Below are 24872 nucleotides of genomic sequence, written 5' to 3'. Positions count from 1 at the left end.
TCTCTGGGGGAGAAGCTGGTAAAGCCAATTTGAAGAATCGACGAGGAGGCACGTCTTCGAATTCCAGCTTGTAGCCCTGGGATACAATTTCCATCGCCCAAGGATCCACGTCCGACTGAACCCAGACGTGGCTGAAGAGTCGAAGACATGCCCCCACCGGTGCGGCCTCCTTCAGTGGAGCCTCAGCGTCATGCGGTGGATTTAGTAGAAGCCGGGGAGGACTTCTGTTCCTGGGAACTGGCCGCAGCAGGCATTCTTTTCCGTCTACCCTTACCTCTGGCGAGGAAGGAAGAGCCCCGACCTCTTCTGGACTTATGCGACCGAAAGGACTGCATCTGATACTGTGGGGTTTTCTTTTGCTGTTGGGGAACATAAGACAAAAAGGTATATTTAGCCGCGGTAGCTGTGGAAACTAGGTCCGCGAGACCTTCCCCAAATAAAACCTCACCCTTGTAAGGTAAAACTTCCATATGCCTCTTTGAGTCGGCATCACCCGTCCATTGGCGGGTCCACAGTGCTCGCCTAGCCAAGACCGCCATCGCGTTGGCCCTTGAACCTAGTAGTCAGACGTCTCTCTGAGCGTCTCTCATATATAAGACTGCGTCTTTGAAGTGACCTAAGGTCAACCAAATGGTATCCCTATCTAGGGTATCAATATCAGCTGACAAGGTATCTGTCCAAGCTGCTACCGCGCTACAGACCCAAGCCGATGCTATAGCCGGTCTGAGTAAAGCACCAGTATGTGTATAAATTGATTTTAAAGTCGTTTCCTGTCTGCGATCAGCAGGATCTTTGAGAGCTGCCGTGTCTGAGGACGGTAGCGCCACCTTTTTGGATAAGCGCATCAAAGCTTTGTCCACCCTGGGCGAGGATTCCCACCGTACCCTGTCCTGTGCCGGGAAAGGATACGCCATAAGAACTCTTTTTGGAATCTGCAGTCTTTTGTCTGGAGTTTCCCAAGCTTTTGCAAATAACGCGTTCAGCTCATGCGATGGGGGAAATGTTACCTCAGGTTTCTTTTCCTTAAACATGTGTACCCTCGTATCAGGGACAGTGGGGTCATCTGTGATATGCAAAACATCTTTTATTGCAATAATCATATAATGAATACTTTTGTCCACCCTTGCCTTGCATCATCGTAGTCGACAGTGGAGTCAGAATCCGTGTCGGTATCAGTGTCTGCTATTTGGGATAGGAGACGTTTTTGAGACCCTGAAGGGCCCTGTGACACCGTCAAAGCCATTGATTGACTCCCCATATTATCCCTGGACTCTGCTTTGTCCAATCTCTTATGTAACAAGGTCACATTCGCATTTAAAACATTCCACATGTCCAACCAATCAGGTGTCGGCGTTGCCGACAGAGACACCACAGTCATCTGCTCCACCTCCTCTCTAGAAGAGCCTTCCGCCTCAGACATGCCGACACAGGCGTACCGACACCCCACACACACACAGGGATTGTATATATATATATATATATATATATATATATATGGAGACAGTTCCCCCAATAAGGTCCTTTGGAGAGACAGAGAGAGAGTATGCCAGCACACACCCAGCGCCAATAACACTGGAAACAAAATTCCCAGATAAACAGCGCTTTTATAAAATCATATAGATAAATCTATACACTCACTGCGCCTTACAAGTGCCCCCCCCCCTCTTTTTTGCGCTCTGTCACCGTGTTCAGCAGGGGAGAGTCCGGGGAGCCAGCTTCTGCAGTGTGCTGTGGAAAAAATGGCGCTGGTTAGTGCTGTGAGATCAACCTCCGCCCCCTCAGCGGCGGGCTTCGGTCCCGCTCAAATTTATTTATACTGGCGGGGGAATTATAAAATATATTGCCTCCGCAGCCTATATATTCATATGAGCCAGTCCTAGAGGTTTATTGCTGCCCAGGGCGCCCCCCCCCCCCCTGCTCCCTGCACCCATCAGTGCCGGCAGTGTGTGTAGTGTGTGGGAGCAATGGCGCGCAGTGTTACCGCTGCGCGTTACCTCATAGAAGATCTGAAGTCTTCTTTCTTATAATACTCACCCGGCTTCTATCTTCCGGCTCTGCGAGGAGGACGGCGGCGCGGCTCCGGGACGAATGGAGACGGTGAGACCTGCGTTCCGACTCCCTCTGGAGCTAATGGTGTCCAGTAGCCTAAGAAGCAGAGCCTATCATTTAAGTAGGTCTGCTTCTCTCTCCTCAGTCCCACGATGCAGGGAGCCTGGTGCCAGCAGTGCTCCCTGAAAACAAAAAACCTAACAAAATTCTTTTTCAGAGAAACTCAGGAGAGCTCGCCTGTAATGCATCCAGTCTCCTCTGGGCACAAGATCTAACTGAGGTCTGGAGGAGGGGCATAGAGGGAGGAGCCAGTGCACACCCATTCTAAAGTTCTTTATAGTGCCCATGTCTCCTGCGGAGCCCGTCTATACCCCATGGTCCTTACAGAGTCCCCAGCATCCTCTAGGACGTAAGAGAAAAAGGAATAAAAATCATAAACCGATGTGGCTTAACAAAAAGATAAAGGAACTTATGGCCAAGAAAAGGAGAGCATTTAAAGAATACAAATCTGACGGGGAAGCAGAGTCATTTCAGCACTATAAGGAATGTAACAAAATATGCAAAAAGGAAATAAGAGCGGCTAAAGTAGAAACTGAAAAACTAGTAGCAAAGGAAAGCAAAGCGAATCCCAAAAAATTCTTTAAATACATTAATAGCAAGAGATTAAAGAAGGAGAGTATAGGTCCTTTAAAAGACAAGTTGGGAGTCTTAAGCAAAAATGATAATGACATAACGGACACACTAAATGAGTTTTTTTCAACAGTATTTACTAGAGAGGACACATTCAGGGACTTACACAATCTCAATAATGAGAATATCCCACTGATAGGTACTTATTTAAGCGAGGAAGTAGTCTGTGACCGATTAAAACATTTAAAGATTAATAAGTCACCAGGTCCCGATGGATTTCACCCAAGGGTTCTAATGGAGCTTCACTCTGAACTTGCAAAACCGCTATTTTTGATCTTTAAGGATTCAGTAATATCAGGTATGGTTCCCAAAGACTGGCGTATAGCGGAAGTAGTGCCTATATTCAAAAAGGGAAGTAAAGCTGATCCAGGTAATTATAGACCAGTTAGTCTTACATCTATAGTGGGGAAAGTATTGGAAGGTATCCTAAGAGATAGTATTCAGAAGTTCCTTGAAGTCAATAAGGTCATTAAAAGGAATTAACATGGGTTTATGAAGGACAGATCCTGTCAAACCAATTTATTTGGCTTTTATGAAACAGTAAGCGCAAACCTAGATCAGGGTAAAGAGGTGGATGTAATCTTTTTAGATTTTGCCAAAGCATTTGACACTGTACCACACATGAGACTTATCTACAAGCTACAAGAATCAGGGCTAGGAAGCACAATATGCACTTGGGTCAAAAACTGGTTAGATAATAGGGAGCAGCGTGTTTTGGTTAATGGATCTTTTTCAACTTGGACTAAAGTGCTAAGTAGTGTGCCGCAAGGCTCGGTATTAGGACCGCTATTGTTCAATATTTTCATTAACGACCTAACAGAAGGTCTAGAGAGCATGGTGTCAATATTTGCAGATGATACCAAATTGTGTAAAGTTATAAATGCGGAGGGGGATGCTGAGTCGCTTCAGAACGACTTAGTTAAATTAGAAGCTTGGGCAGCGAAATGGAGAATGCGCTTCAATACAGACAAGTGTAAGGTAATGCACTGTGGTAACAAGAACAAAAATAACACCTACCTACTAAATGAGGTAAAATTAGGGGATTCTGTACTGGAAAAGGACTTAGGTGTCCTCATAGATAGCAAACTAAGCGGTAGTACCCAAAGTAGGAATGCAGCAAAGAAGGCTAATAAGATATTAGCATGCATAAAACGGGGAATTGATGCTAGGGACGAGAGTATTATACTCCCATTATATAAATCACCTGTGAGGCCACACCTTGAATACTGTGTACAATTCTGGGCACCTTACTACAAAAAGGATATCCTGGAGCTAGAAAAGGTTCAAATACGGGCGACCAAACTAATTAAGGGTATGGAAACGCTGGAATACGAGGAAAGGCTTGCAAGACTAGGCATGTTTACACTGGAAAAGAGGAGATTAAGAGGGGACATGATCAACATTTAAAAATATATAAGGGGACAATATACAGATCTTGCGCAGGACCCGTTTTTGGTTAGATCAACACAGAGAACTCGCGGACACTCACTCAGGTTAGAGGAGAGGAGATTCCGCACAATACGGCATAAAGGCTTTTTTACGGTAAGGACGATACGTGTTTGGAATTCCCTGCCTGAGGGAGTTGTAATGGCCGACTCAGTCAACACCTTAAAGAATGGGTTAGATAAATTCTTAATGGATAAGGATATCCAGGGTTACGGGGCATAGTCACGCACTATGGTTATTATAAAAAAGAGGGGTAAAACGTAACGGCAGTCATCAACTTCAGTCAAAATTTTATACAAAATAATCGGCATAGGAGACCACAAATAGGTTGAACTCGATGGACAATTGTCTTTTTTCAACCTTAGATACTAAGTTACTATGTATTAAAATCATACAGGACAAAAGGGGAATCTAATTTACACATCCATGGCAACCTACTCCGGAGAAGAATCCGGTACTTGGAACGAAGGAACGATGATTTCCTGATTGATATGGAACTGGGACACAACCCACGGAAGGTAACCTAGACATGTCCAAAAGACGGCCCTATCATGATGAAAAATAAGAAAAGCAGAGCGACAAGACAAAGTGCTCAAGGCAGACACTCTACAAGCTGATGAAATTGTGAGGAGGAAAACAGTCTTCCACCAGCAAAGATCAACCACGTTCAAGGGCTCAATAGGAGAAGGCTGGAAGGTCCTTAGCACTAAAGTCCCATAAATGGAGGCTGAATGTAGAGGACACTCTGCAGAATGGTATGCAAGTCTAGCAACAGTGTTTCCTTTTGCTGAAAAAGGGCAAAAAGCGCTGAAACCTGTACCTTAATCGATGAAAGGAAGAGACCCAAATCCAGTCCCACCTGCAAGAAATACAGGATCCAAGACAGATGAATGGATAAAGGTGTTGACACCACGAGCCAAAGACCCAACTCAATAGTAAATTCTAGCTGAAGAAGGCTTTCTGGCTTAAAGCAGGATTCGAATGACTGAACTCGAGAACCCCTTAGCTCTCAAGATGGATGTCTGAAGAGAAAACCATCAAAGTGAGAAAAGACAAATCCGGGTGCAAGCACGGGCCTTGAGACAGAAGATCTGGTTGGACGGGGGAACGCCACGGAGTGTCAATTGAGAGACCTAGATGATCAAAGTACTAAGCCCTGAGTGGTCATTCCAGAGTGATAAGGATCTTGGTGCCACTGCCCAACCTCAACTTGCAGAGAGTCCATGGTATAATTAAAATTGGTTGAAAAATGTAAAGGAGCAGAAAGGTCCACAGAACCAAGAAGTCATCCTCCAGAAAGGATGCTGGTTCCCTGGTACAAATGCAACATCTCTGCAGTTTGTTGTTGTGCTGGCAGGCAAGTACTGTAAGTCAATGTTCGGTCGCCCCCAGCAATGAACCAGTAAATGAAAGACGTCCAGATGTAAAGCCCACTCACCCGCATGAACATCTTGGCAGCTAAGAAAGTCTGCCTCCCGTTTCTGGACTCCTGGAATGTGCACTGCCGACAGAGCTGGAAGATAACTCTCTGTCCACTGAAGAACACGGGTCAACTCTCTCTGTGGATGCCGACCTGATGAATTAAGTAGACTGTGGACGTGTTGTCTGACTGGACCTTGACCGCCTTGTGCAGAAGGCGCTTTGCTTGACAGAGCCATCCACCGACCCTGAAACGTCTGGGGACGAGTTACCGCCCCAACCCCGAAGACTCACACCGGTGGTGAGCAGGACCCAGTCCCGGATCCAGAAGTGGAAGTTCTTGTCCAAATGGTACTCGTGGAGCCACCAGGGGGGAGCAGTTCCACCTGGCTAGAATCTCCACCTGTAAAGGACAGGAGTGAAACTGGGCATACTTGACCATCTTGAAGGTAGAGACCAGTGTGTCCAAGACCTGCATGAAAGAATGGACCAACACTCAGCGCTGCCCCAGGAAGGTGCAAATTTTGGCCTGCAGCTTTTCCTTGATTAGGAACACCCGCTGAACTCTGGTGTCCAGGAAGGCGCCCAAGTAAAGTATCTCCCGAGATGGAGTCATAATGGATTTCTTCCAATTGATGATCCACCCATGGGACTGGAGAAGGTCCACAGTGAGGAGTAGATGGTCGTGAATAACCTTCGGGGATTAGGCCAGGAGCAGCAGACCATCCAGATATGGTAGTATGCAGACCCACTTGTGTTTGATATCTGTTGCCTTGATTGCCATGGCAATGGCCAAAAGTGTTCCTCCCTTACCGCAAACCTGAGGAAGCATTAATGATTGTCCCAGAAGGGAATATGCAAATAGGCATCCTGAATATCTAAGGAGGCCATGAAGTACCCCTGGTTCCAAAGCCAAAATTATGGAGTGAAGATACTCCATACGTTACTTTAGAACTCAGAGATGTCTACTGAGTGACTTTAGGTGGAGGATAGGGTGAAATGAGCAGCTCAGCTTCTAAACTTGAAACAGGCTGGCCTAGAAATCTGTGCCTTCTGAGGAGAAGGGACTGGGATAATAGCCAGGAAGGTAGAGAGACTATATGGACTCTCGTAGAGCTCTTGCTTTTCCTGGATCTACTGAAAGGCCTGTGGAAAAAATTGGTCTGGTCTGGAGGACACCCCCTGAAGGTTAGGGCATAACTCTGGGACATCTCTTACCCAGGCAACTAAAGCTGTCAACATGCAGGAAAGGTAGAAAAGCAGAAGGCGGCCTTACACGCAAGGGAAGAGGGGGGGTTTCAGGTGGTTGTCCGCCTTGTCATGTGCCAGTTTTCTTTGCCGATTGAAGTTGCACGGTGGGTAGACCAGGTATATCTACCTCCGGACTTGGAGCCCTTACCAGGTAAGTACTGGGATCTGGAAAAGGACTAACTATTGGTGGTTTTGGATGCCGCTACCATAGCTACAATCTTGTTGAGCTCCTGGCCAGAACAAAACCTTACAAGAAAAAGGAAGAGCCTCAAGGGCCTTCTTTGAGTCCGCGTCTGCACACCAAGTATGGAGCCAGAGAACTCTTCTGGTAGTGACTGCTGATGCTGTGACCTTGGAGGAGAGAACACCACCTCACATAGATAAGTTCCCACTCCCTAATATGGTCACTACTGCATGTGAGTACTAGACAGGAGACCATCTTCAAGGGAATCCACCCAGTTTCCCAAGGCTTTAGCTACCCAAGCGGGTACAAAGACAGGCCATACGGTTGCAACAGCATTAGCAAAAAGTGACTTGAGGAAATTCCTCCGCTTCCTATACGTGGGGTTCTGAAGGAAGGCCATGTTTGGGATAGGAAGGGTAGTGAACTTAACCAACTTGGCAATGTACATGTCTACCAGTGGAGGTCCCCACTTAGCACTGTCCACGGCAAGAATAGGGTAAAATGTTAAAATGCGTTTTAAGACTAAGAAACACTTGTTGGAGTGCGCCCACCACTCCGCTTAGAGATCCTCTAGTTGGGCAGAGGAAGGAAATTCAACTGCCTCATTCTTCTTACACTTAAAAAGAGGGGCATTTGACTTAGAAATAGGGTCAGAATCTTTAATCAATAGAAAGTACTTAACCTCCATGATTAAAACATCCACGTCCATGTGAGGATAAGAATCATCTGAAACATAGGAGGTTTCCACATCAGAAGCAAAACAGACAATATTTTCCTGATCCAAGGAGACTTCAGACTCGTAACCAGCATTTAGGGGCATTGAGCTGTCCCATCTGGTAGATTTGCGCTTAGGTGGGTGTTCCTTTTCCAGCATGTGCTGGAGTGAGGCAGATACCTGTATCAAACACTGCACTGACTGTAAGAAACTCTGAACCCATGGCAGCTCTGTGCAGCAGACTGTGAATCCCCATGGATAGAAAGAATGCTGGTAACCTGACTCCCACCTGTGGGAAAACCAGAAGGAAAGGGTGTGTGGATAATGAGGAGGGGGAAGGGGGGGGGGGGGGGGGAGTAGCCTAGTTGATTTTCTAGCTGCAACATAGCTTGCCATAGTGTGGAAACCCATGTTGGTTCTTGAGGGAGAGCGGTGACTGAAGGGACTTTCCGTCGCTCTCCCGTGTGAAACACCAAACACACAAACCATCATGATCCGAGCCTCTGGTGAAAAAAACTTAAGTACAGTTCTTGCAGGTACACAACACAGCAGCGCCCCCATCCCTGGGTGCTTTAGTTGAGTGAACCTTGGAAGACATGATAATGTTTCCAATTAATGTCTCACACACAGAAGTTAGCAAAAAAAATAGGGTGCTGCAAAATTTAGGGGCAGAGCACTGAATGTACCAATATCACAAATAAGTGATAAGTCGTGTTACTATAAATAGAATCTATTGTAGTGTGAACACAAAGAAATAAGCGTTCACTGGTGAAAGAGAGGTAGGTGCAGTCATTAACACTGAAATACAACAGTAAATGCAGCCGTAATAGTATAGAATAAAATGTACAAACACACTACAGAAACCCCTGTAGAAAAACAGTAACTGTAGAGATGGACAGAAGACTGTATACAGGCTATTAAAGGCAGTACAACACTATAAATTGGAGGGTTCTGCGAACTGAGTGTCTTTATTCTACAGCTAGCCGGGGTGTGCAGCTCATTCTGATGGGTGTTCCAACCCACCTATACGTAAATGGAGATGCTTAGTGGATATACCACATTAGAACTGCGCTCAACCCCTAAGGTGTGTGTGTTTAGCTAATGAATGCACATCAGATGTAATAAAGGATAATGTATGAACAGACCCAAGTATGAGTTTGCACTTGGATATAGAAATCACAAAAATAACAATACGATGCGAATTAATGTTGTGAGCCACTGTATTTATTGTATACTGGCCAATCTAAAAGTGTGCGGTTAATGCCCAGGGTGGGCGATATTGTCTCTTATAAAGTTCATGCAGGTTATAATACAGACTGCGGCGTCAACAGCAGATGTGCGGGACGCCGCAGTCTGTATTATAACCTGCATGAACTTTATAAGAGACAACGATTGGGAATAGTAACCTGTGCCGAGCGCAGCGGGAGTGTAGCGAGGCACCTTGCCCGAAGGATGGCGAGTGAAGCGAGCCATGTGAGGGGACATGGTGCACTAATTGGGGTTCCCGGTCACTTTACGAAGAAAACAACACGAAAAAATAAACACCTCATGTTGACCTTTTTCCATGTCGACCTTGTTTGCGTCGACCTAATGACCGTATTGACCTATTTCAGGTGTCAACCTAGTCACTGTCGAGCAAAAGTGGTCGACCTAATGACTGTCGACCATATGATCCACACCCTCCTCAAGACATGTTGGAAGGGATAAGAATTCTTTCTACACAGAATGCTGCGGAATCTTCTCTTACTGTAGCAGGATGTCTTTGAATTCTACAAAGACATACTGCCAGGTTAATTGGTGTCTCATTACACTACCCCTGGTAGAGAAATCAGAGATGTCAGCACAGTATGACAATTTTACAAGCAAGGTGGTTTGTCAATTAATATTCATTTATAAACCTACCTCAATATATATGTGTTGGCTGCAACGTAGCTCCAACATCATGTAGACATAAAACTACACCGTAATGGTATGGCAGTAAACGTCTTACTATCACTATGTACGTGTGTTTATAATACCCCTGTGCTGTAGAGGTGTGCCACAGCCCTTGTTATGTGTGAACGAAAGTGATGCCATGAACAATCTCTAAACTGGCTTGTAGAAGTGCTTCAATTATGGGCTAAGACTGTGCAGACATTATGCGAATGGATCCGTCGACATAGCGGCCAACTTGGCAAGCATACACACTTACCAATCGGCTGGTCGATGTGTCTGTCCTGATGTCACAACTGGGAGGGCATTCGAATGTGACTTCCCTTCAGCCAGTGTACGGAGAGTCAGCGGGTTGCCCATACACACAGCCAGACAAGATATATCAGCATCAGCTGTGCTGTAGGGCCGAGCCCATATGTCTGTGAATGATGTTGTTCATAGACATATCGGGTATACACACCCGCCGATGCACTACAGACGGAACGGATGATATATTGATTATTGTGTACCCAGCATAAGTTTTGAATCATAACAGTTTGAGTCTTTTACCTTTTTACCTTAAACCTGTTGAGTGATGTTGTGCGAGCCTGACTGCTGTGTAAGCTCAGAACCGGGCTATCTAGATACTTCAGTGTAAGAGTTCTGAGGAAGGCCAAGATACGTGTGTGAGAGAGAGACAGACTGGTGGCACTTCAGAGAGACTAGAATGGGAGCTTGAAGGTCCCCACCAGGGCTGAAGGCTGCTTCTCTCTCTGTAAGTAATGTTGTGCTGATAGGCACACTTGTCCCAGTTATACAAAAGGAAGGATGTGAACCAGTAATAAATGGATAAACTGAGATTACGTCAACTGTACATATGCAGGGAAGAGAGAGCGACAGACTCACTATGTGAAAATGTCAACTCGTGTCAAGTGTGGAGTGTGAATTTAGAAGATATAAATGAAAATTATTACCATCATTTATTTTCATCAAGTAAGGAGTCTAGCATATTTTTATTTCCACACTGGGAACTATTACCGCTACACCTGCTGCATCTGCACTACACATACTAACCTATTTCCAACTGGATTGTCTTGCTACACTAAATGTATATATTTAATACGTTTGCTCTAATTCTGCGCTGCATGCAATGTTATCACAATTCCACATATCTATTGCAATCTTAAGTCGTATATGCTTATTTCCTTATCCTATGTGATCGCACCTACCCTAGCCCTCTTGCTATGTCAATACACTTATCCCATGAAAGGTGCAAAAAATGTGACTGAAGAATGAGTACACTATCCACACACACCCACGGGACGTTTTTCTTATTTGTGAATGACCACCCATTGCCAAGGAACAACTGAGATGGGTAGGACTCGGAATGGTTCGCAGCTGCTGTTATATGCGTACTTAGGCTGTCACACATGCACAGTCCCCTCCCCCTTCAAAAAAAATAAGTCCCGGCTAAATTGCGCTGCTTTCGAAACAGGCCCTCTGACTTATGTTGAATTGTATCTGCTGGGCTTCTATTAATTCCACGTGGTCACAATCTTCATTCAATAAATCATGTGTACTCCGTGCTATAGACATATTCCCTGTGTGCAGATACACACACATGATTACTGCAGTCCATGGCTGCTTGCTATTTATCAGATACCAATCTCAAATAGATGAAAAAAATAAATATATTAGCCTATGTGAATATATATGTATATGATAAATATACATCAGATGACTAAAACAGAAATTGTAAAAGGATTTTTTTCTCTTTTAAATTCACTTTTTTTAGTTGAACTTGTTGAGGCATTCGCGGGGTGGCGACGGAGCGTTGTGTGAGCAGCACGGGGAAAATGCGGGTGGCTGCATTTTCGGGGCTGCTGCATGACATCACACACAGTCGCTCCATTCTAAAAAAATGGCAGCAGACCTACTGCATACGCTGTTGCAGCAGGGGGTTGTCCACAGTTGCAGCAATCGCAATTTAATTGCGGTCGCAGCCGCTGGGCAGACCATTCTGTATGCTGGGCGGCCCCCAGCATGCAAAAGAACGGATTGCTGATTCTGCTTTTTAGCAAAATCTGCAATCCGTACTGAATAACCCCCTTAATATAGACAAAAAAAAAATAAAAATCCTTTTAAACACTGATACAGATTTTGTTAATTTTCTGCCATGGTTGTTAAAAAATGAAGACATCACAACATTTTTTGCTTTTGTGTCTTATTTTTTGGTTCACTGTAGTATTGCAATTTCTAGAGCAGTTGGGTTAAGGGAGGGGTACACTGTGCCGTTCTAGGAAAAGAAACACATCAAATCTATTCAGAAAAGCCTGAAGGTAAACCACTTTAAGAAACTGCTCCAAACCACTAGTAACCGCTTCACCAAACGTCAGCTCGGGTTTTATAAACTGCTCAGAGGCTTTTGCTATAAACAGCCATGCACCATGAGCTAGTTTTTATATAAAACATTTTTAAACAAAATATATGTATTTTAAATTCTTGCACAATGACGTTTATTTCTTGTGTGCGATATATCTTACTAAATCTTTTCTTTAAAGGTGCTTCCCTACATTCAGATAAACCTTATCTTTGCTGGCATACCCTCATGCCTCTTTATCTATTTGTATCTTTTAGAAACTACCCTTCCCATGCCTTTCTGATATCAGTCAGGATTACTTATTGGAGTTGGCCCTATATACAATAGAAAGCTGGGGTCTGATATAAACACGTACTATGCAGAGAGCACAGCAGAATCATGCCATAATGGTGTCATGCAAATTAGCAACTCTGCTGGACGACTAACGTGGCCAATAAAAAGAGAAGCAACTCATTAAGAACAAGATTTGTAATTGTCAAATATCACAGGAGGGCATTTGAAAGCCAATTAATTAAATTAATTAGAATGCGGAAATATCCTTTAATAATGTGATGTAAAGAGCACAAATGTGCCATCATATGAAAAGTCACCTTTTTCCATTCAAGAAACTACTGCGCTTAGGAGATTATAAGACAGCAAACAGTAATAAATGGAAAGCATTAAATACATTTGTGCAATGTGAGCACTGTCCAGTGCGTGGCAGAGTGTCTACAGCGTAAGCACTGCCATGTGGCAGAGTTTCTGCAGGGCAGGCACTGTCATGTAGCAGAGTTTCTGCAGGGCAGGCATTGTCATGTGGCAGGGTTTCTGCAGGGCAGGCACTGTCAGGTGGCAGAGTTTCTGCAGGGCAGGCACTGTCATGTGGCAGTTTCTGCAGGGCAGGCACTGTCATGTGGCAGGGTTTCTGCAGGGCAGGCACTGTCATGTGGCAGGGTTTCTGCAGGGCAGGCACTGTCATGTGGCAGGGTTTCTGCAGGGCAGGCACTGTCATGTGGCAGAGTTTCTGCAGGGCAGGCACTGTCAGGTGGCAGAGTTTCTGCAGGGCAGGCACTGTCAGGTGGCAGAGTTTCTGCAGGGCAGGCACTGTCAGGTGGCAGAGTTTCTGCAGGGCAGGCACTGTCAGGTGGCAGAGTTTCTGCAGTGCAGGCACTGTCATGTGGCAGAGTTCTGCAGTGCAGGCACTGTCATGTGGCAGTTTCTGCAGGGCAGGCACTGTCATGTGGCAGTTTCTGCAGGGCAGGCACGGTCATGTGGCAGTTTCTGCAGGGCAGGCACTGTCATGTGGCAGGGTTTCTGCAGGGCAGGCACTGTCATGTGGCAGGGTTTCTGCAGGGCAGGCACTGTCATGTGGCAGGGTTTCTGCAGGGCAGGCACTGTCATGTGGCAGAGTTTCTGCAGGGCAGGCACTGTCATGTGGCAGGGTTTCTGCAGGGCAGGCACTGTCATGTGGCAGGGTTTCTGCAGGGCAGGCACTGTCATGTGGCAGAGTTTCTGCAGGGCAGGCACTGTCATGTGGCAGAGTTTCTGCAGGGCAGGCACTGTCATGTGGCAGGGTTTCTGCAGGGCAGGCACTGTCATGTGGCAGAGTTTCTGCAGGGCAGGCATTGTCATGTGGCAGAGTTTCTGCAGGGCAGGCATTGTCATGTGGCAGGGTTTCTGCAGGGCAGGCATTGTCATGTGGCAGGGTTTCTGCAGGGCAGGCACTGTCATGTGGCAGAGTTTCTGCAGGGCAGGCATTGTCATGTGGCAGGGTTTCTGCAGGGCAGGCATTGTCATGTGGCAGGGTTTCTGCAGGGCAGGCATTGTCATGTGGCAGGGTTTCTGCAAGGCAGGCATTGTCATGTGGCAGGGTTTCTGCAGGGCAAGCATTGTCATGTGGCAGAGTTTCTGCAGTGCAGGCACTGTCATGCGGCAGAGTTTATACAGTATTTCCCGTCCCTACCATTTACCAGTAAATGAGATTCTGTATACTGGCGTGGAACCTAATCTATATGCAGGAGACCGCCGATCACAATACTGACCACTACATACTGCCCGCTCGAAATCCCGATAATCGGCATGCCGATTAACAGGGACTATGTCCACGGCACCCATAGAGTGGGAACGGAACCTGTGGATAAGTGCAGTGATTGGTTGCGCTCCCCCCCGCCAGCATTCTGTGGCCAGGATCCCGGCGTTGGGATGCTGACCGCCGGGATCCCGGGCGCCGGTAACACAACCCCAACCCTGCTTTTCGCACTATGGGGGTAATTCTGAGTTGATCGCAGCAGCAAGTTTGTTAGCAATTGGGCAAAACCATGTGCATTGCAGGGGTGGCAGATGTAACATGTGCAGAGTGAGTTAGATTTCGGTGGGTTATTTTGTTTCTGTGCAGGGTAAATACTGGCTGCTTTATTTTTACACTGCAATTTAGATTGCAGATTGAACACACCACACCCAAATCTAACTCTCTCTGCACATGTTATATCTGCCTCCCCTGCAGTGCACATGGTTTTGCCCAACTGCTCACAAAGTTCCTGCTGCGATCAACTCAGAATTACCCCCTATGTTACTCAATAAACCTTGCAATTTATCAATGAAGTTTTAAAGCGCGAAATTGGAATCAATTGCTCTCCATAGAACAGCGGAGAAGAACAAAAAGAATGGAGAATCACTTTCTTGGAATAACTCTCCATCTTCTGCTCATCCATATTTACAGTTATTAATACATTTTTAAAAAGAGCAGCCAATCATATCATTAAAACATTCACAGCAGCACAACATATTTCAGAAGATGTGTGTTGACCTTCTGGGAGGCAAGGGACTCATCAACCCAAGTGAGCAAGCTAATGAAGGCAGGACTGAAGGTGAAATGGCGTAATCATTATGTGAAAAAGTGAAGGAAGGCTAGCGGGAAGCCTCAGAGTTTGACAGTGGACAAACTAAGGTCTTCCAACAGTACAAAGTAGCCATGTGAGACCCCCATCAGACTAATACCAGAAGACTGTCAAAAGGTCACACATCCCAGTTGCTAATACAAGTAATATTGCTTACAGCACACGCACTTGCAGTTCAATTAGTGGCAAAGATCAAAAGGCCGCATTTACCTCCACGTGTCTTTCCAGTTCCTGAAGAACAGTGACATATTTTTCTAGTCTGATGAAGGGTTTGCTGAGGCTTGTTGTCAGCATCAGGATTCCCGGACTAGCTGCTCCTTGTGCTTCCATAAACTTCTCTAATTCATCACTAAACATAGAACAATGGTTACTAGGCAGCACACATGGTTACTATGGGTAATGACCAATGAGAAATACGGCAGCAAAACATATACGTATATAAAAAGAAAAACCCACACTCATCAGCACACTTCCCTCTGATTACAAATGATAATAAAGGTAAGTAACACAGTGGTATGCTATTCCTGTGGAAGACCACATACACTTGATCATTCCTATAAAATCTGATTATCATGACTTCCATATTCATGTCCAAATTGTTTTTCTATGTAAGTCGAGAAGAATATTCAATAATAATGATAAGAACAATGGGCATGATTCAGGTTTGGAAGTAAAGCAAGGAAGCAAGCAAGCAACAGGGCTAAACCATGTGTGCACTGCAGGTGGGGCATATGTAACATGTGCAGAGAGATTTAGATTTGGGTGGGCTGTGTTCAAACTGAATTCTACATTGCAGTGTAAAAATAAAGTTGTCTAAGATTTGTGGACTACATGCAAAAGCAGCCAGTATTTACTCTGCACAGAAAAAAAAATAACCCTTCCAGATCTAAATCTCTCTGCACATGTTACATCTACCCTACCTGCAGTGCAACATGGTTTTGCCCAGAAGTGTGCTTTTTTGCTATGGTTACAAACCTGCACCAGGCCTAATAGGAATAAAAATAATAACAATAATCATAATAACCACACTTCTTTTATGACCACAACTATAAATATAATAGTATTTATTGCTTATTATGATAATGGGAGTGACAGTTCAGTTCCTGGCCCATCGATCCTGTGACTACTGCTCAAAGGATTTTATGGGCAATAATGATTTTCTTCACACCCACAGGGATGTCTGAGGGCAATGTAGTGATCAGCAGTAACACAGGAACAACTAATATAATTATACCATCAGGAAATTTTGCAAAGTATTGCAACGATTTAATTTTAGTACTGGTGAAAGAGTATACTAATGTGTGCGTGATGTATACGAATCATAGCGCCAAGATTTTGTAAAACATAATTATCGTATGCTGAGAAACCAGAACCATGACCCACAATTCTGACTGCCAATTAGTTCTTTTTACACGTAAATGGCAGCAAATCTCAGTAGGTACATAACAAATGTCAATCCCAATGATGCTGATAGGTAATGGTCAGTTGTTGAATGGAACTTCCAGGAAACGTGCCTGACGAAGACCACTCTATCCCCCTGTGTGCACTCCCCTTCCAGCTGCACCTGTCCCAAGGGATCCTGACAAAGAGTCAAATGGATGGATTTATCTCATTTGACCACACAGGTATGGGCGCATAGGTGGAACAGCCAGATCTCCCCGTAGGCATGCCAGAGGCTGTGTCACCCAGATAATTCCTTCACTGCTTTTGATAATAATGATTTTTCAGCCTGCTGTATTTAGAAATAAAACGCCTTGAAGAGAATATAATGATTTTGTAGCAGAGATAGAAGCGGAGATCACTAGGAAAACCCTGACTACAGCACTTAGAACTAGACTTGCGTCTCTTGAAATTGTTTTTTTATAGGCGCCAAAGAACAACAAGTAAAATTCTGAAAACCAGATTGTGATCTTGCAACAGCAGTGATATAATTTACATGAACAAACATGTGCAAAAAGAAAAAGAGCTAAATCTCTTGAAGTCTTATAAGATGCAATGTAACATATAAATATGAAAACAGACGGGTAGAGTGATGAAGGATTGATACTTGCCTGTGCTGAGTGAGAACATTAACAGCTGTAGGGTGATTTGCACAGTATGCCAAGTACAGACACTTAAATTGATTGAAAAAACTCAAAAAACATCCTGCTACTTTTTGGTGATTTTCTGGTGCCCTGTGATAAGAAAATGTTCATATATATTAACATCATCAGACAGCTCAATGGAGTGTATTCATTGTACACAAATACCTGTTTCCTACATAAGCTCTTTCTGTCTGAACTAAAAATGAGATATTTCTACTACTTACAGATGTGTCCTTTTATACTGTAGCTTCAATCACGTCAAATAGCCGTCTCCGCGCGATGGGTCACACGCAGCTCGGCCGGGCATCTTTTTAGCTTAAAATGTGCATCTTACATACTCACAATTAAAACAAATTGAAGCCACAAAACTACATTACTAGCGTACACAGACCACTGGGGGTTTGTGACATTTGTACAGCTGTGTGCGACAGAGTGTGGATCTGGGTATACAGGGCTCCGATAAGAGCAGCACAACTTTTCCTCACGCCAAGTTCTGTTGTGTTTCATCTGCGACATTGTACTAGTGTAATGCCAATTGCTGTGCAGCCCAGTGTCTTTAGTACACTGTGAGTGGCTGTTGGCTCTGTATGTGATGGGACTAAGGGAGAGTATACATTAAAACACATCATATAGTAATGGTGACACACACTTAAAACGATTTAATGAACGACGGAACGATCCTCGTTCCATCCTTCATTAAACTGCACTGGGTCACATGCGATATCTTCTGACTGGCTGTGCAGCATGGCCAACCAAAAGATATCGCATGTGAACCGCGGCAGCATGCAATCGAACATACACACCAATTAGGCTGGAAATGACATATCGTATATCGTACCACTATCAGCGTAATGTGTATCCACCCTTAGATGTAAAATTGAAAGAAAAAGACAGTGAGCCACTCATCGCAGTTTAGCGGGGTGCCTCGCCCCATATGGCGTACAGGCACTCAATGTATGAGGACACATCTGCACGTAGTACAGGGTCTGTAACTAGTGGGTTTCTTACTTCATATTTCCTGCCACCTTTAAAGGATACTACACATCGGCTTAATAAATAAGACAGTGACATCTAGTGGATGAATAGAAGAACTGTTTACACATATTTACCTTACAAACAATAATAATGGTAACATTAGTTTTACTCACACTACTGGCCTATCAAAATAATTTTTTGGAATACTGTACATCTCAATACTACAAAGAGACAATAAATATACTTTTTATGTATGGATAAAATAGAGTTCCAGCATTTACACTGTGATGATATGCTGTACATTATATTTTTGTGACTATTAGTTATGTCACAAACAGAATCTAGCAATGACAAGGATATGACAATACTTGGTTGATATCTGCTGCAGATTCTTACTTTGCACACTCTTCTAATGCCTGACAAAGCATTTGCTGAAATGTGCAGATTTCCTCAAAATTTCCCAGCAGTGACGTTATATCTCCAGCACTCAATCTAGAAACCAAAAGGATTTGTATAAGTTTCTGATAATAAGTAGGTTGTCTGTCTCTTCTACAATACACAACTAAGGAGGATATCCAATTACCAGTGAATTAACATCGTTTTTCTGACTTTTTTCCTATGTTTCACCAATTTTTTTTTATTTCTTTTTTACAGGCTTCCAATATGGATTGCACGTAAAAAATTAAAGATGACCTTACGAAAACACAAAGATTCAGTTAAACCTGTGTGTTTTCAGTAGAAACAGCCCCGTTTTCGCATGAAAACAAGGATGTATCCGGGGACTGGTTTCGCCTCACAAAATCTCCGATAACCGTGGTGACCTGAGTATCCCTTGCCCGCCGCAGCAAAGGCAGGCTGGAACTGCAGAGAGGGCGCTGTGGCCCAGGAGCCGGCACTTGGCACTTAACCCCGGCGGGGAAGTCGGGGCAGCGTCACGTCCCGAATCACCCATCTTACTCCACCCCCGGTCATATGGGGAGCAGTCAAGTGACCGGAGGGAGCAGAAATTGCAGAGCTGCAACGGGAGCTGTCAGGAGTCGGCATCCGGTGCAGCATCAGATCACCCCCGATAAACTGCCGCTCGTGCCAGCTTATCGGGGCTAATAGTATAGTCCCCGACAGGACAATTAGGATATTCCCCTAAGAGTTTCAGAAGTACACTGGTGGACCAAAGATTATTCTAGTTATAGAAGCAGAATATGGAAGCCAACAGCAGTGATTTGCCAGCTGGTATGAGTGGCAGCCAGGCAATTAAAGAGGAATACAGAAAACTGCATAGACTTAGAGCCACTGTAAAGGGCCTACACACTTTTAGATTATCTGTCAAATCTGGCTGGTTGGAATGAAAATCTGGTAATGTATGGGAACAAAAAGTGTACCACCACAAATAATAAGATTTTAAACCTACCGGTAAATCCTTTTCTCCTAGTCCGTAGAGGATGCTGGGGACTCCGTAAGGACCATGGGGTATAGACGGGCTCCGCAGGAGACATGGGCACTATAAAGAACTTTAGATGGGTGTGCACTGGCTCCTCCCTCTATGCCCCTCCTCCAGACCTCAGTTAGAGGACTGTGCCCAGAGGAGACGGACAATACGAGGAAAGGATTTTTGTTAATCTAAGGCAGAGGTTCTCAAACTCGGTCCTCAGGACCCCACACAGTGCATGTTTTGCAGGTCACCCAGCAGGTGCACAGGTGTAGTCATTACTCACTGACACATTTTAAAAGGTCCGCAGGTGGAGTTAATTATTTCACTTGTGATTCTGTGAGGAAACCTGCAAAACATGCACCGTGTGAGGTCCTGAGGACAGAGATTGAGAACCTGTGATCTAAGGGCAAGATTCATACCAGCCCACACCATCCACACCGTATAACCTGGAATATACGCAACCAGTCAACAGTATGAACAAAAACAGCATCAGCCAAAGACTGATCTCAACTGTAACATAACCCTTATGTAAGCAATAACTATATACAAGCCTTGCAGAAATACGTCCGCACTGGGACGGGCGCCCAGCATCCTCTACGGACTAGGAGAAAAAGATTTATCGGTAGGTTTAAAATCTTATTTTCTCTTACGTCCTAGAGGATGCTGGGGACACCGTAAGGACCATGGGGATTATACCAAAGCTCCAGACCGGGCGGGAGAGTGCGGATGACTCTGCAGCACCGATTGAGCAAACATGAGGTCCTCCTCAGCCAAGGTATCAAACTTGTAGAATTTAGCAAAAGTGTTTGAACCCGACCAAGTCACCGCTCGGCAAAGCTGTAATGCCGAGACGCCTCGGGCAGCCACCCAAGAAGAGCCCACCTTCCTAGTGGAATGGGCCTTTACCGAATTTAGTAACGGCAATCCAGCCGTAGAATGAGCCTGCTGAATCAGGTTACAGATCCAGCGAGCAATAGTCTGTTTAGAAGCAGGAGCGCCAACCTTGTTGGCTGCATACAGGATAAATAGTGCCTCTGTTTTCCTAACCCGAGCCGTCCTGGCTACATACATTTTTAAGGCCCTGACTACATCAAGGGACTTGGAATCCTCCAAGTCACCTGTAGCCACATAGGTTGGTTCATATGAAACGATGAAACCACTTTAGGCAAAAATTGAGGACGAGTCCTTAATTCCGCTCTATCCACATGGGAAATCAGATAGGGGCTTTTGTGAGACAAAGCCGCCAATTCGGACACCCGCCTTGCAGATGCCAAGGCCAACAACATGACCACCAAGTGAGAAATTTTAATTCAACCGTTTGAAGAGGTTTAAACCAGTGAGATTTTAGGAACTGTAACACCACGTTAATGTCCCATGGTGCCACTGGAGGCACAAAAGGAGGCTGTATGTGTACCACTCCCTTTACAAAAGTCTGGACTTCTGGGAGAGAAGCCAATTCCTTCTGAAAGGAAATTGATAGGGCCGAAATCTGTACCTTAATGGAGCCTAATTATAGGTCCATATCCACTCCTGTCTGTAGAAAGTGGAGAAAACGGCCCAGATGGAACTCCTCAGTAGGAGCATTCTTGGCTTCACACCAAGATACATACTTTCTCCAGATACGGTGATAATGTTTCGCCGTCACCTCCTTCCTAGCCTTTATCAGAGTAGGGATGACTTCTTCCGGAATGCCTTTCCCAGCTAGGATTCGGTGTTCAACCGCCATGCCGTCAAACGTAACCGCGGTAAGTCTTGGAACACGCAGGGCCCCTGTTGCAACAGGTCCTCTCTGAGAGGAAGAGGCCACGGATCTTCTGTGAGCATTTCCTGAAGATCTGAATACCAGGCCCTTTGAGGCCAATCTGGAACAATGAGTATTGTCCGCACGCTTTTTCGTCTTATGATTCTCAATATGCTTGAGATGAGAGGAAGAGGAGGGAACACATAGACCAACTGAAACACCCACGGTGTCACCAGGGCATCTACCGCTACTGCCTGAGGGTCCCTTGACCTGGCACAATACCTCCGAAGCTTCTTGTTGAGGCGTGACGCCATCATGTCTATTTGAGGAAGTCCCCAATGACTTGTTATCTCTGCAAAAACTTCTTGATGAAGTCCCCACTCTCCTGGATGGAGATCGTGTCTGCTGAGGAAGTCTGCTTCCCAGTTGTCCACTCCCTGAATGAAGACCGCTGCCAACGCGCTTACGTGATTTTCCGCCCAGCGAAGAATCCTGGTGGCTTCCGCCATTGCCGCTCTGCTCCTTGTCATGAGTCACGGCTGTGACGTTGTCTGATTGAATCAGAACCGGTAGGTCGCAAAGAAGATTCTCCGCTTGATGTAGGCCATTGTATATGGCCCTCAATTCCAGTACGTTGATCTGTAAACAAGCCTCCTGGCTTGACCGTAGTCCCTGAAAGTTTTTTCCTTGTGTGACTGCTCCCCATCCTCGGAGGCTCGCGTCCGTGTTCACCAGATCCCAGTACTGAATGCCAAACCTGCGACCCTCTGGAAGGTGAGCACTCCGTAGCCACCACAGGAGAGACACCCTGGCCCTGGGGGACAGGCTTATTTTCTGATGAATTTGAAGATGGGACCCGGACCACTTGTCCAGTAGGTCCCACTGAAATGTCCTCGCATGAAACCTGCCGAAGGGGATGGTCTCGTAGGTCGCCACCATTTTCCCCAGTACTCGAGTGCATTGATGGACTGACACTCTTTTCGGTTTTAACAGGTCTCTGACCATGTTCTGGAGTTCCTAGGCTTTTTCTATTGGGAGAAAAACCCTCTTTTGTTCCGTGTCCAGAATCATTCCTAAGAAAGATAGCAGAGTTGTTGGAACCAACTGTGACTTTGGTAGATTCAGAATCCAGCCATGTTGCTGCAGCACTCTCAGGGAGAGCGCCACGCTTTTCAGCAACTGATCTCTCGATCTCGCTTTTATCAGGAGATTGTCCAAGTACGGGATAATTGTGACTCCCTGCCGGCGCAGGAGCACCATCATTTCCGCCATTACCTTGGTGAAAATCCTCGGGGCCGTGGAAAGCCCAAACGGCAATGTCTGAAACTGGTAATGACAGTCCTGTACAGGGAATCTCAGGTACGCCTGATGAGGGGGATATACTGTAATGGGACATGAAGGAATGCGTCCTTTATGTCCAGTGACACCATAAAATCCCCCCCTTCCAGGCTGGAGATAACTGCCCGGAGCGATTCCATCTTGAATTTGAACTTTTTCAAGTACAGGTTTAGGGATTTTAAATTTAGAATGTGTCTGACCGAGCCATCCGGTTTCGGGACCACAAATAGGGTTGAATAGTACCCCTTCCCCTGTTGAACTAGGGGAACCTCGACAACCACTTGTTGTTGACAGTTTTTGAATTGCAGCTAAAACTCTCTCCCTTTCTGGGGAAGAAGCTGGTAAAGCCGATTTGAAAAATCGGCGAGGAGGCACGTCTTCGAATTCCAGCTTGTAACCCTGGGATACAATTTCCATTGCCCAAGGATCCACGTCTGACTGAACCCAGACGTGGCTGAAGAGTCGAAGACGTGCTCCCACCGGCGCAGACTCCCTCAGTGGAGCCCCAGCGTCATGCGGTGGATTTAGTAGAAGCCGGGGAGGACTTCTGCACCTGGGAACTAGCCGTAGCAGGCAGTCTTTTCCCTCTACCCTTACCTCTGGCGAGGAAGGAAGAGCCCCGACCTCTTCTGGACTTATGCGACCGAAAGGACTGCATCTGATATTGCGGCGTTTTCTTTTGCTGTGGGGAAACATTAAGGTAAAAAAGTAGATTTACCCGCGGTAGCTGTGGAAACCAGGTCCGCGAGACCTTCTCCAAATAAATCCTCACCTTTGTAAGGTAAAACTTCCATATGCTTCTTTGAGTCGGCATCACCCGTCCATTGGTGGGTCCAAAGGGCTCACCTAGCAGAAATCGCCATGGCGTTGGCTCTCGAACCTAGCAGACCAACGTCTCTCTGAGCGTCTCTCATATATAAGACTGCGTCTTTAATGTGACCTAAGGTCAATAAAATGGTATCCCTATCCAGGGTATCAATGTCAGCTGACAAAGTATCCGTCCAAGCCGCAACAGCGCTACAAACCCAAGCCGACGCTATTGCCGGTCTGAGCAAGGCCCTCGTATGTGTATAAATTGATTTTAAGGTAGTTTCCTGTCTGCGATCAGCAGGATACTTGAGGGCTGCAGTGTCTGGAGACGGTAGCGCCACCTTTTTGGACAAGCGCGTTAACGCCTTGTCCACCCTGGGTGAGGATTCCCACCGTAACCTGTCCTGCACAGGGAAAGGATACGCCATAAGAATTCTTTTGGGAATCTGCAGTTTCTTGTCTGGAGTTTCCCAAGCCTTTTCAAATAACGCGTTCAGCTCATGAGATAGGGGAAAGGTTACCTCAGGTTTCTTTTCCTTAAACATGTGCACCCTCTTGTCAGGGACAGAGGGGTCATCTGTGATATGTAAAACATCCTTTATTGCAATAATCATATAATGAATACTTTTGGCCACCCTTGGGAGTAACCTCGCATCATCGTAGTCGACACTGGAGTCAGAATCCGTGTCGGTATCAGTGTCTGCTACTTGGGACAGGGGACATCGAAGGGCCCTGTGACACAGTCAAAGCCATGGATCGACTCCCTGTTCTATCCCTGGACTCTGCTTTGTCCATTCTCTGATGTAATAAAGACACATTTGCATTTAAAACATTCAACATATCCAACCAATCAGGTGTCGGCGTTGCCAACGGAGACACCACAATCATCTGCTCCACCTCCTCCTTAGATGAGCCTTCCGCTTCAGACATGCCGACACACGCGTACTGACACCCCCACACACTCAGGGATATATCTATATGGGGACAGTTCCCCAATAAGGCCCTTTGGAGAGACAGAGAGAGAGTATGCCAGCACACTCCCAGCGCCAACTGACACTGGAAACAAAATTCCCAATAAAACAGCGCTTTTATATATATATATATATATACATATATACATACATACACACTCACTGCGCCAATTAAAAGGTCCCCCCCCCCCCTCTTTTTTGCCCTCTGTCACCGTGTTCAGCAGGGGAGAGTCCGGGGAGCCAGCTTCTCTGCAGTGTGCTGTGGAGAAAATGGCGCTGGTTAGTGCTGGAGGATCAAGCTCCGTCCCCTCAGCGGTGGGCTTCGGTCCCGCTCAAATTTCCAATACTGGCGGGGGATTATTTAATATACTGCCTCCGCAGCCTATATATCTGTTAGCCAGTCCCTAGAGGTTTATTATTGCTGCCCAGGGCGCCCCCCCTGCGCCCTGCACCCTTCAGTGCCCGCTGTGTGTGGGAGCAATGGCGCGCAGCGTTACCTCAGAGAAGATCTGAAGTCTTCTGCCGCCTTTGAAGTCTTCTTTCTTCTTATACTCACCCGGCTTCTATTTTCCGGCTCTGTGAGGACGACGGCGGCGTGGCTCC

The 24872-nt window shown here is 45.7% G+C and overlaps 1 protein-coding gene across 3 annotated transcripts in view; it reads right to left on the bottom strand.

The window, feature by feature from the left end:
* Positions 1-24872, bottom strand: part of ARHGEF6 (Rac/Cdc42 guanine nucleotide exchange factor 6) — a 258983-nt gene that overhangs the window by 112514 nt on the left and 121597 nt on the right. For all 3 annotated transcript variants that reach the window (XM_063937432.1, XM_063937433.1, XM_063937434.1), the window contains exons 8-10: positions 18377-18472; positions 16973-17095; positions 15132-15270 (exon numbers count right to left, since the gene is read on the bottom strand). In XM_063937432.1, the coding sequence (XP_063793502.1) occupies positions 15132-15270; positions 16973-17095; positions 18377-18472 (358 nt within the window). The remainder of the gene's footprint in view (positions 1-15131; positions 15271-16972; positions 17096-18376; positions 18473-24872) is intronic.

The sequence above is a fragment of the Pseudophryne corroboree genome, chromosome 8 (assembly GCF_028390025.1).
Source record: "Pseudophryne corroboree isolate aPseCor3 chromosome 8, aPseCor3.hap2, whole genome shotgun sequence".
Classification (NCBI taxonomy): domain Eukaryota; kingdom Metazoa; phylum Chordata; class Amphibia; order Anura; family Myobatrachidae; genus Pseudophryne; species Pseudophryne corroboree.
Note: the sequence above shows the minus strand (reverse complement) of the source record. Positions and strands in the feature narration are given on the sequence as shown.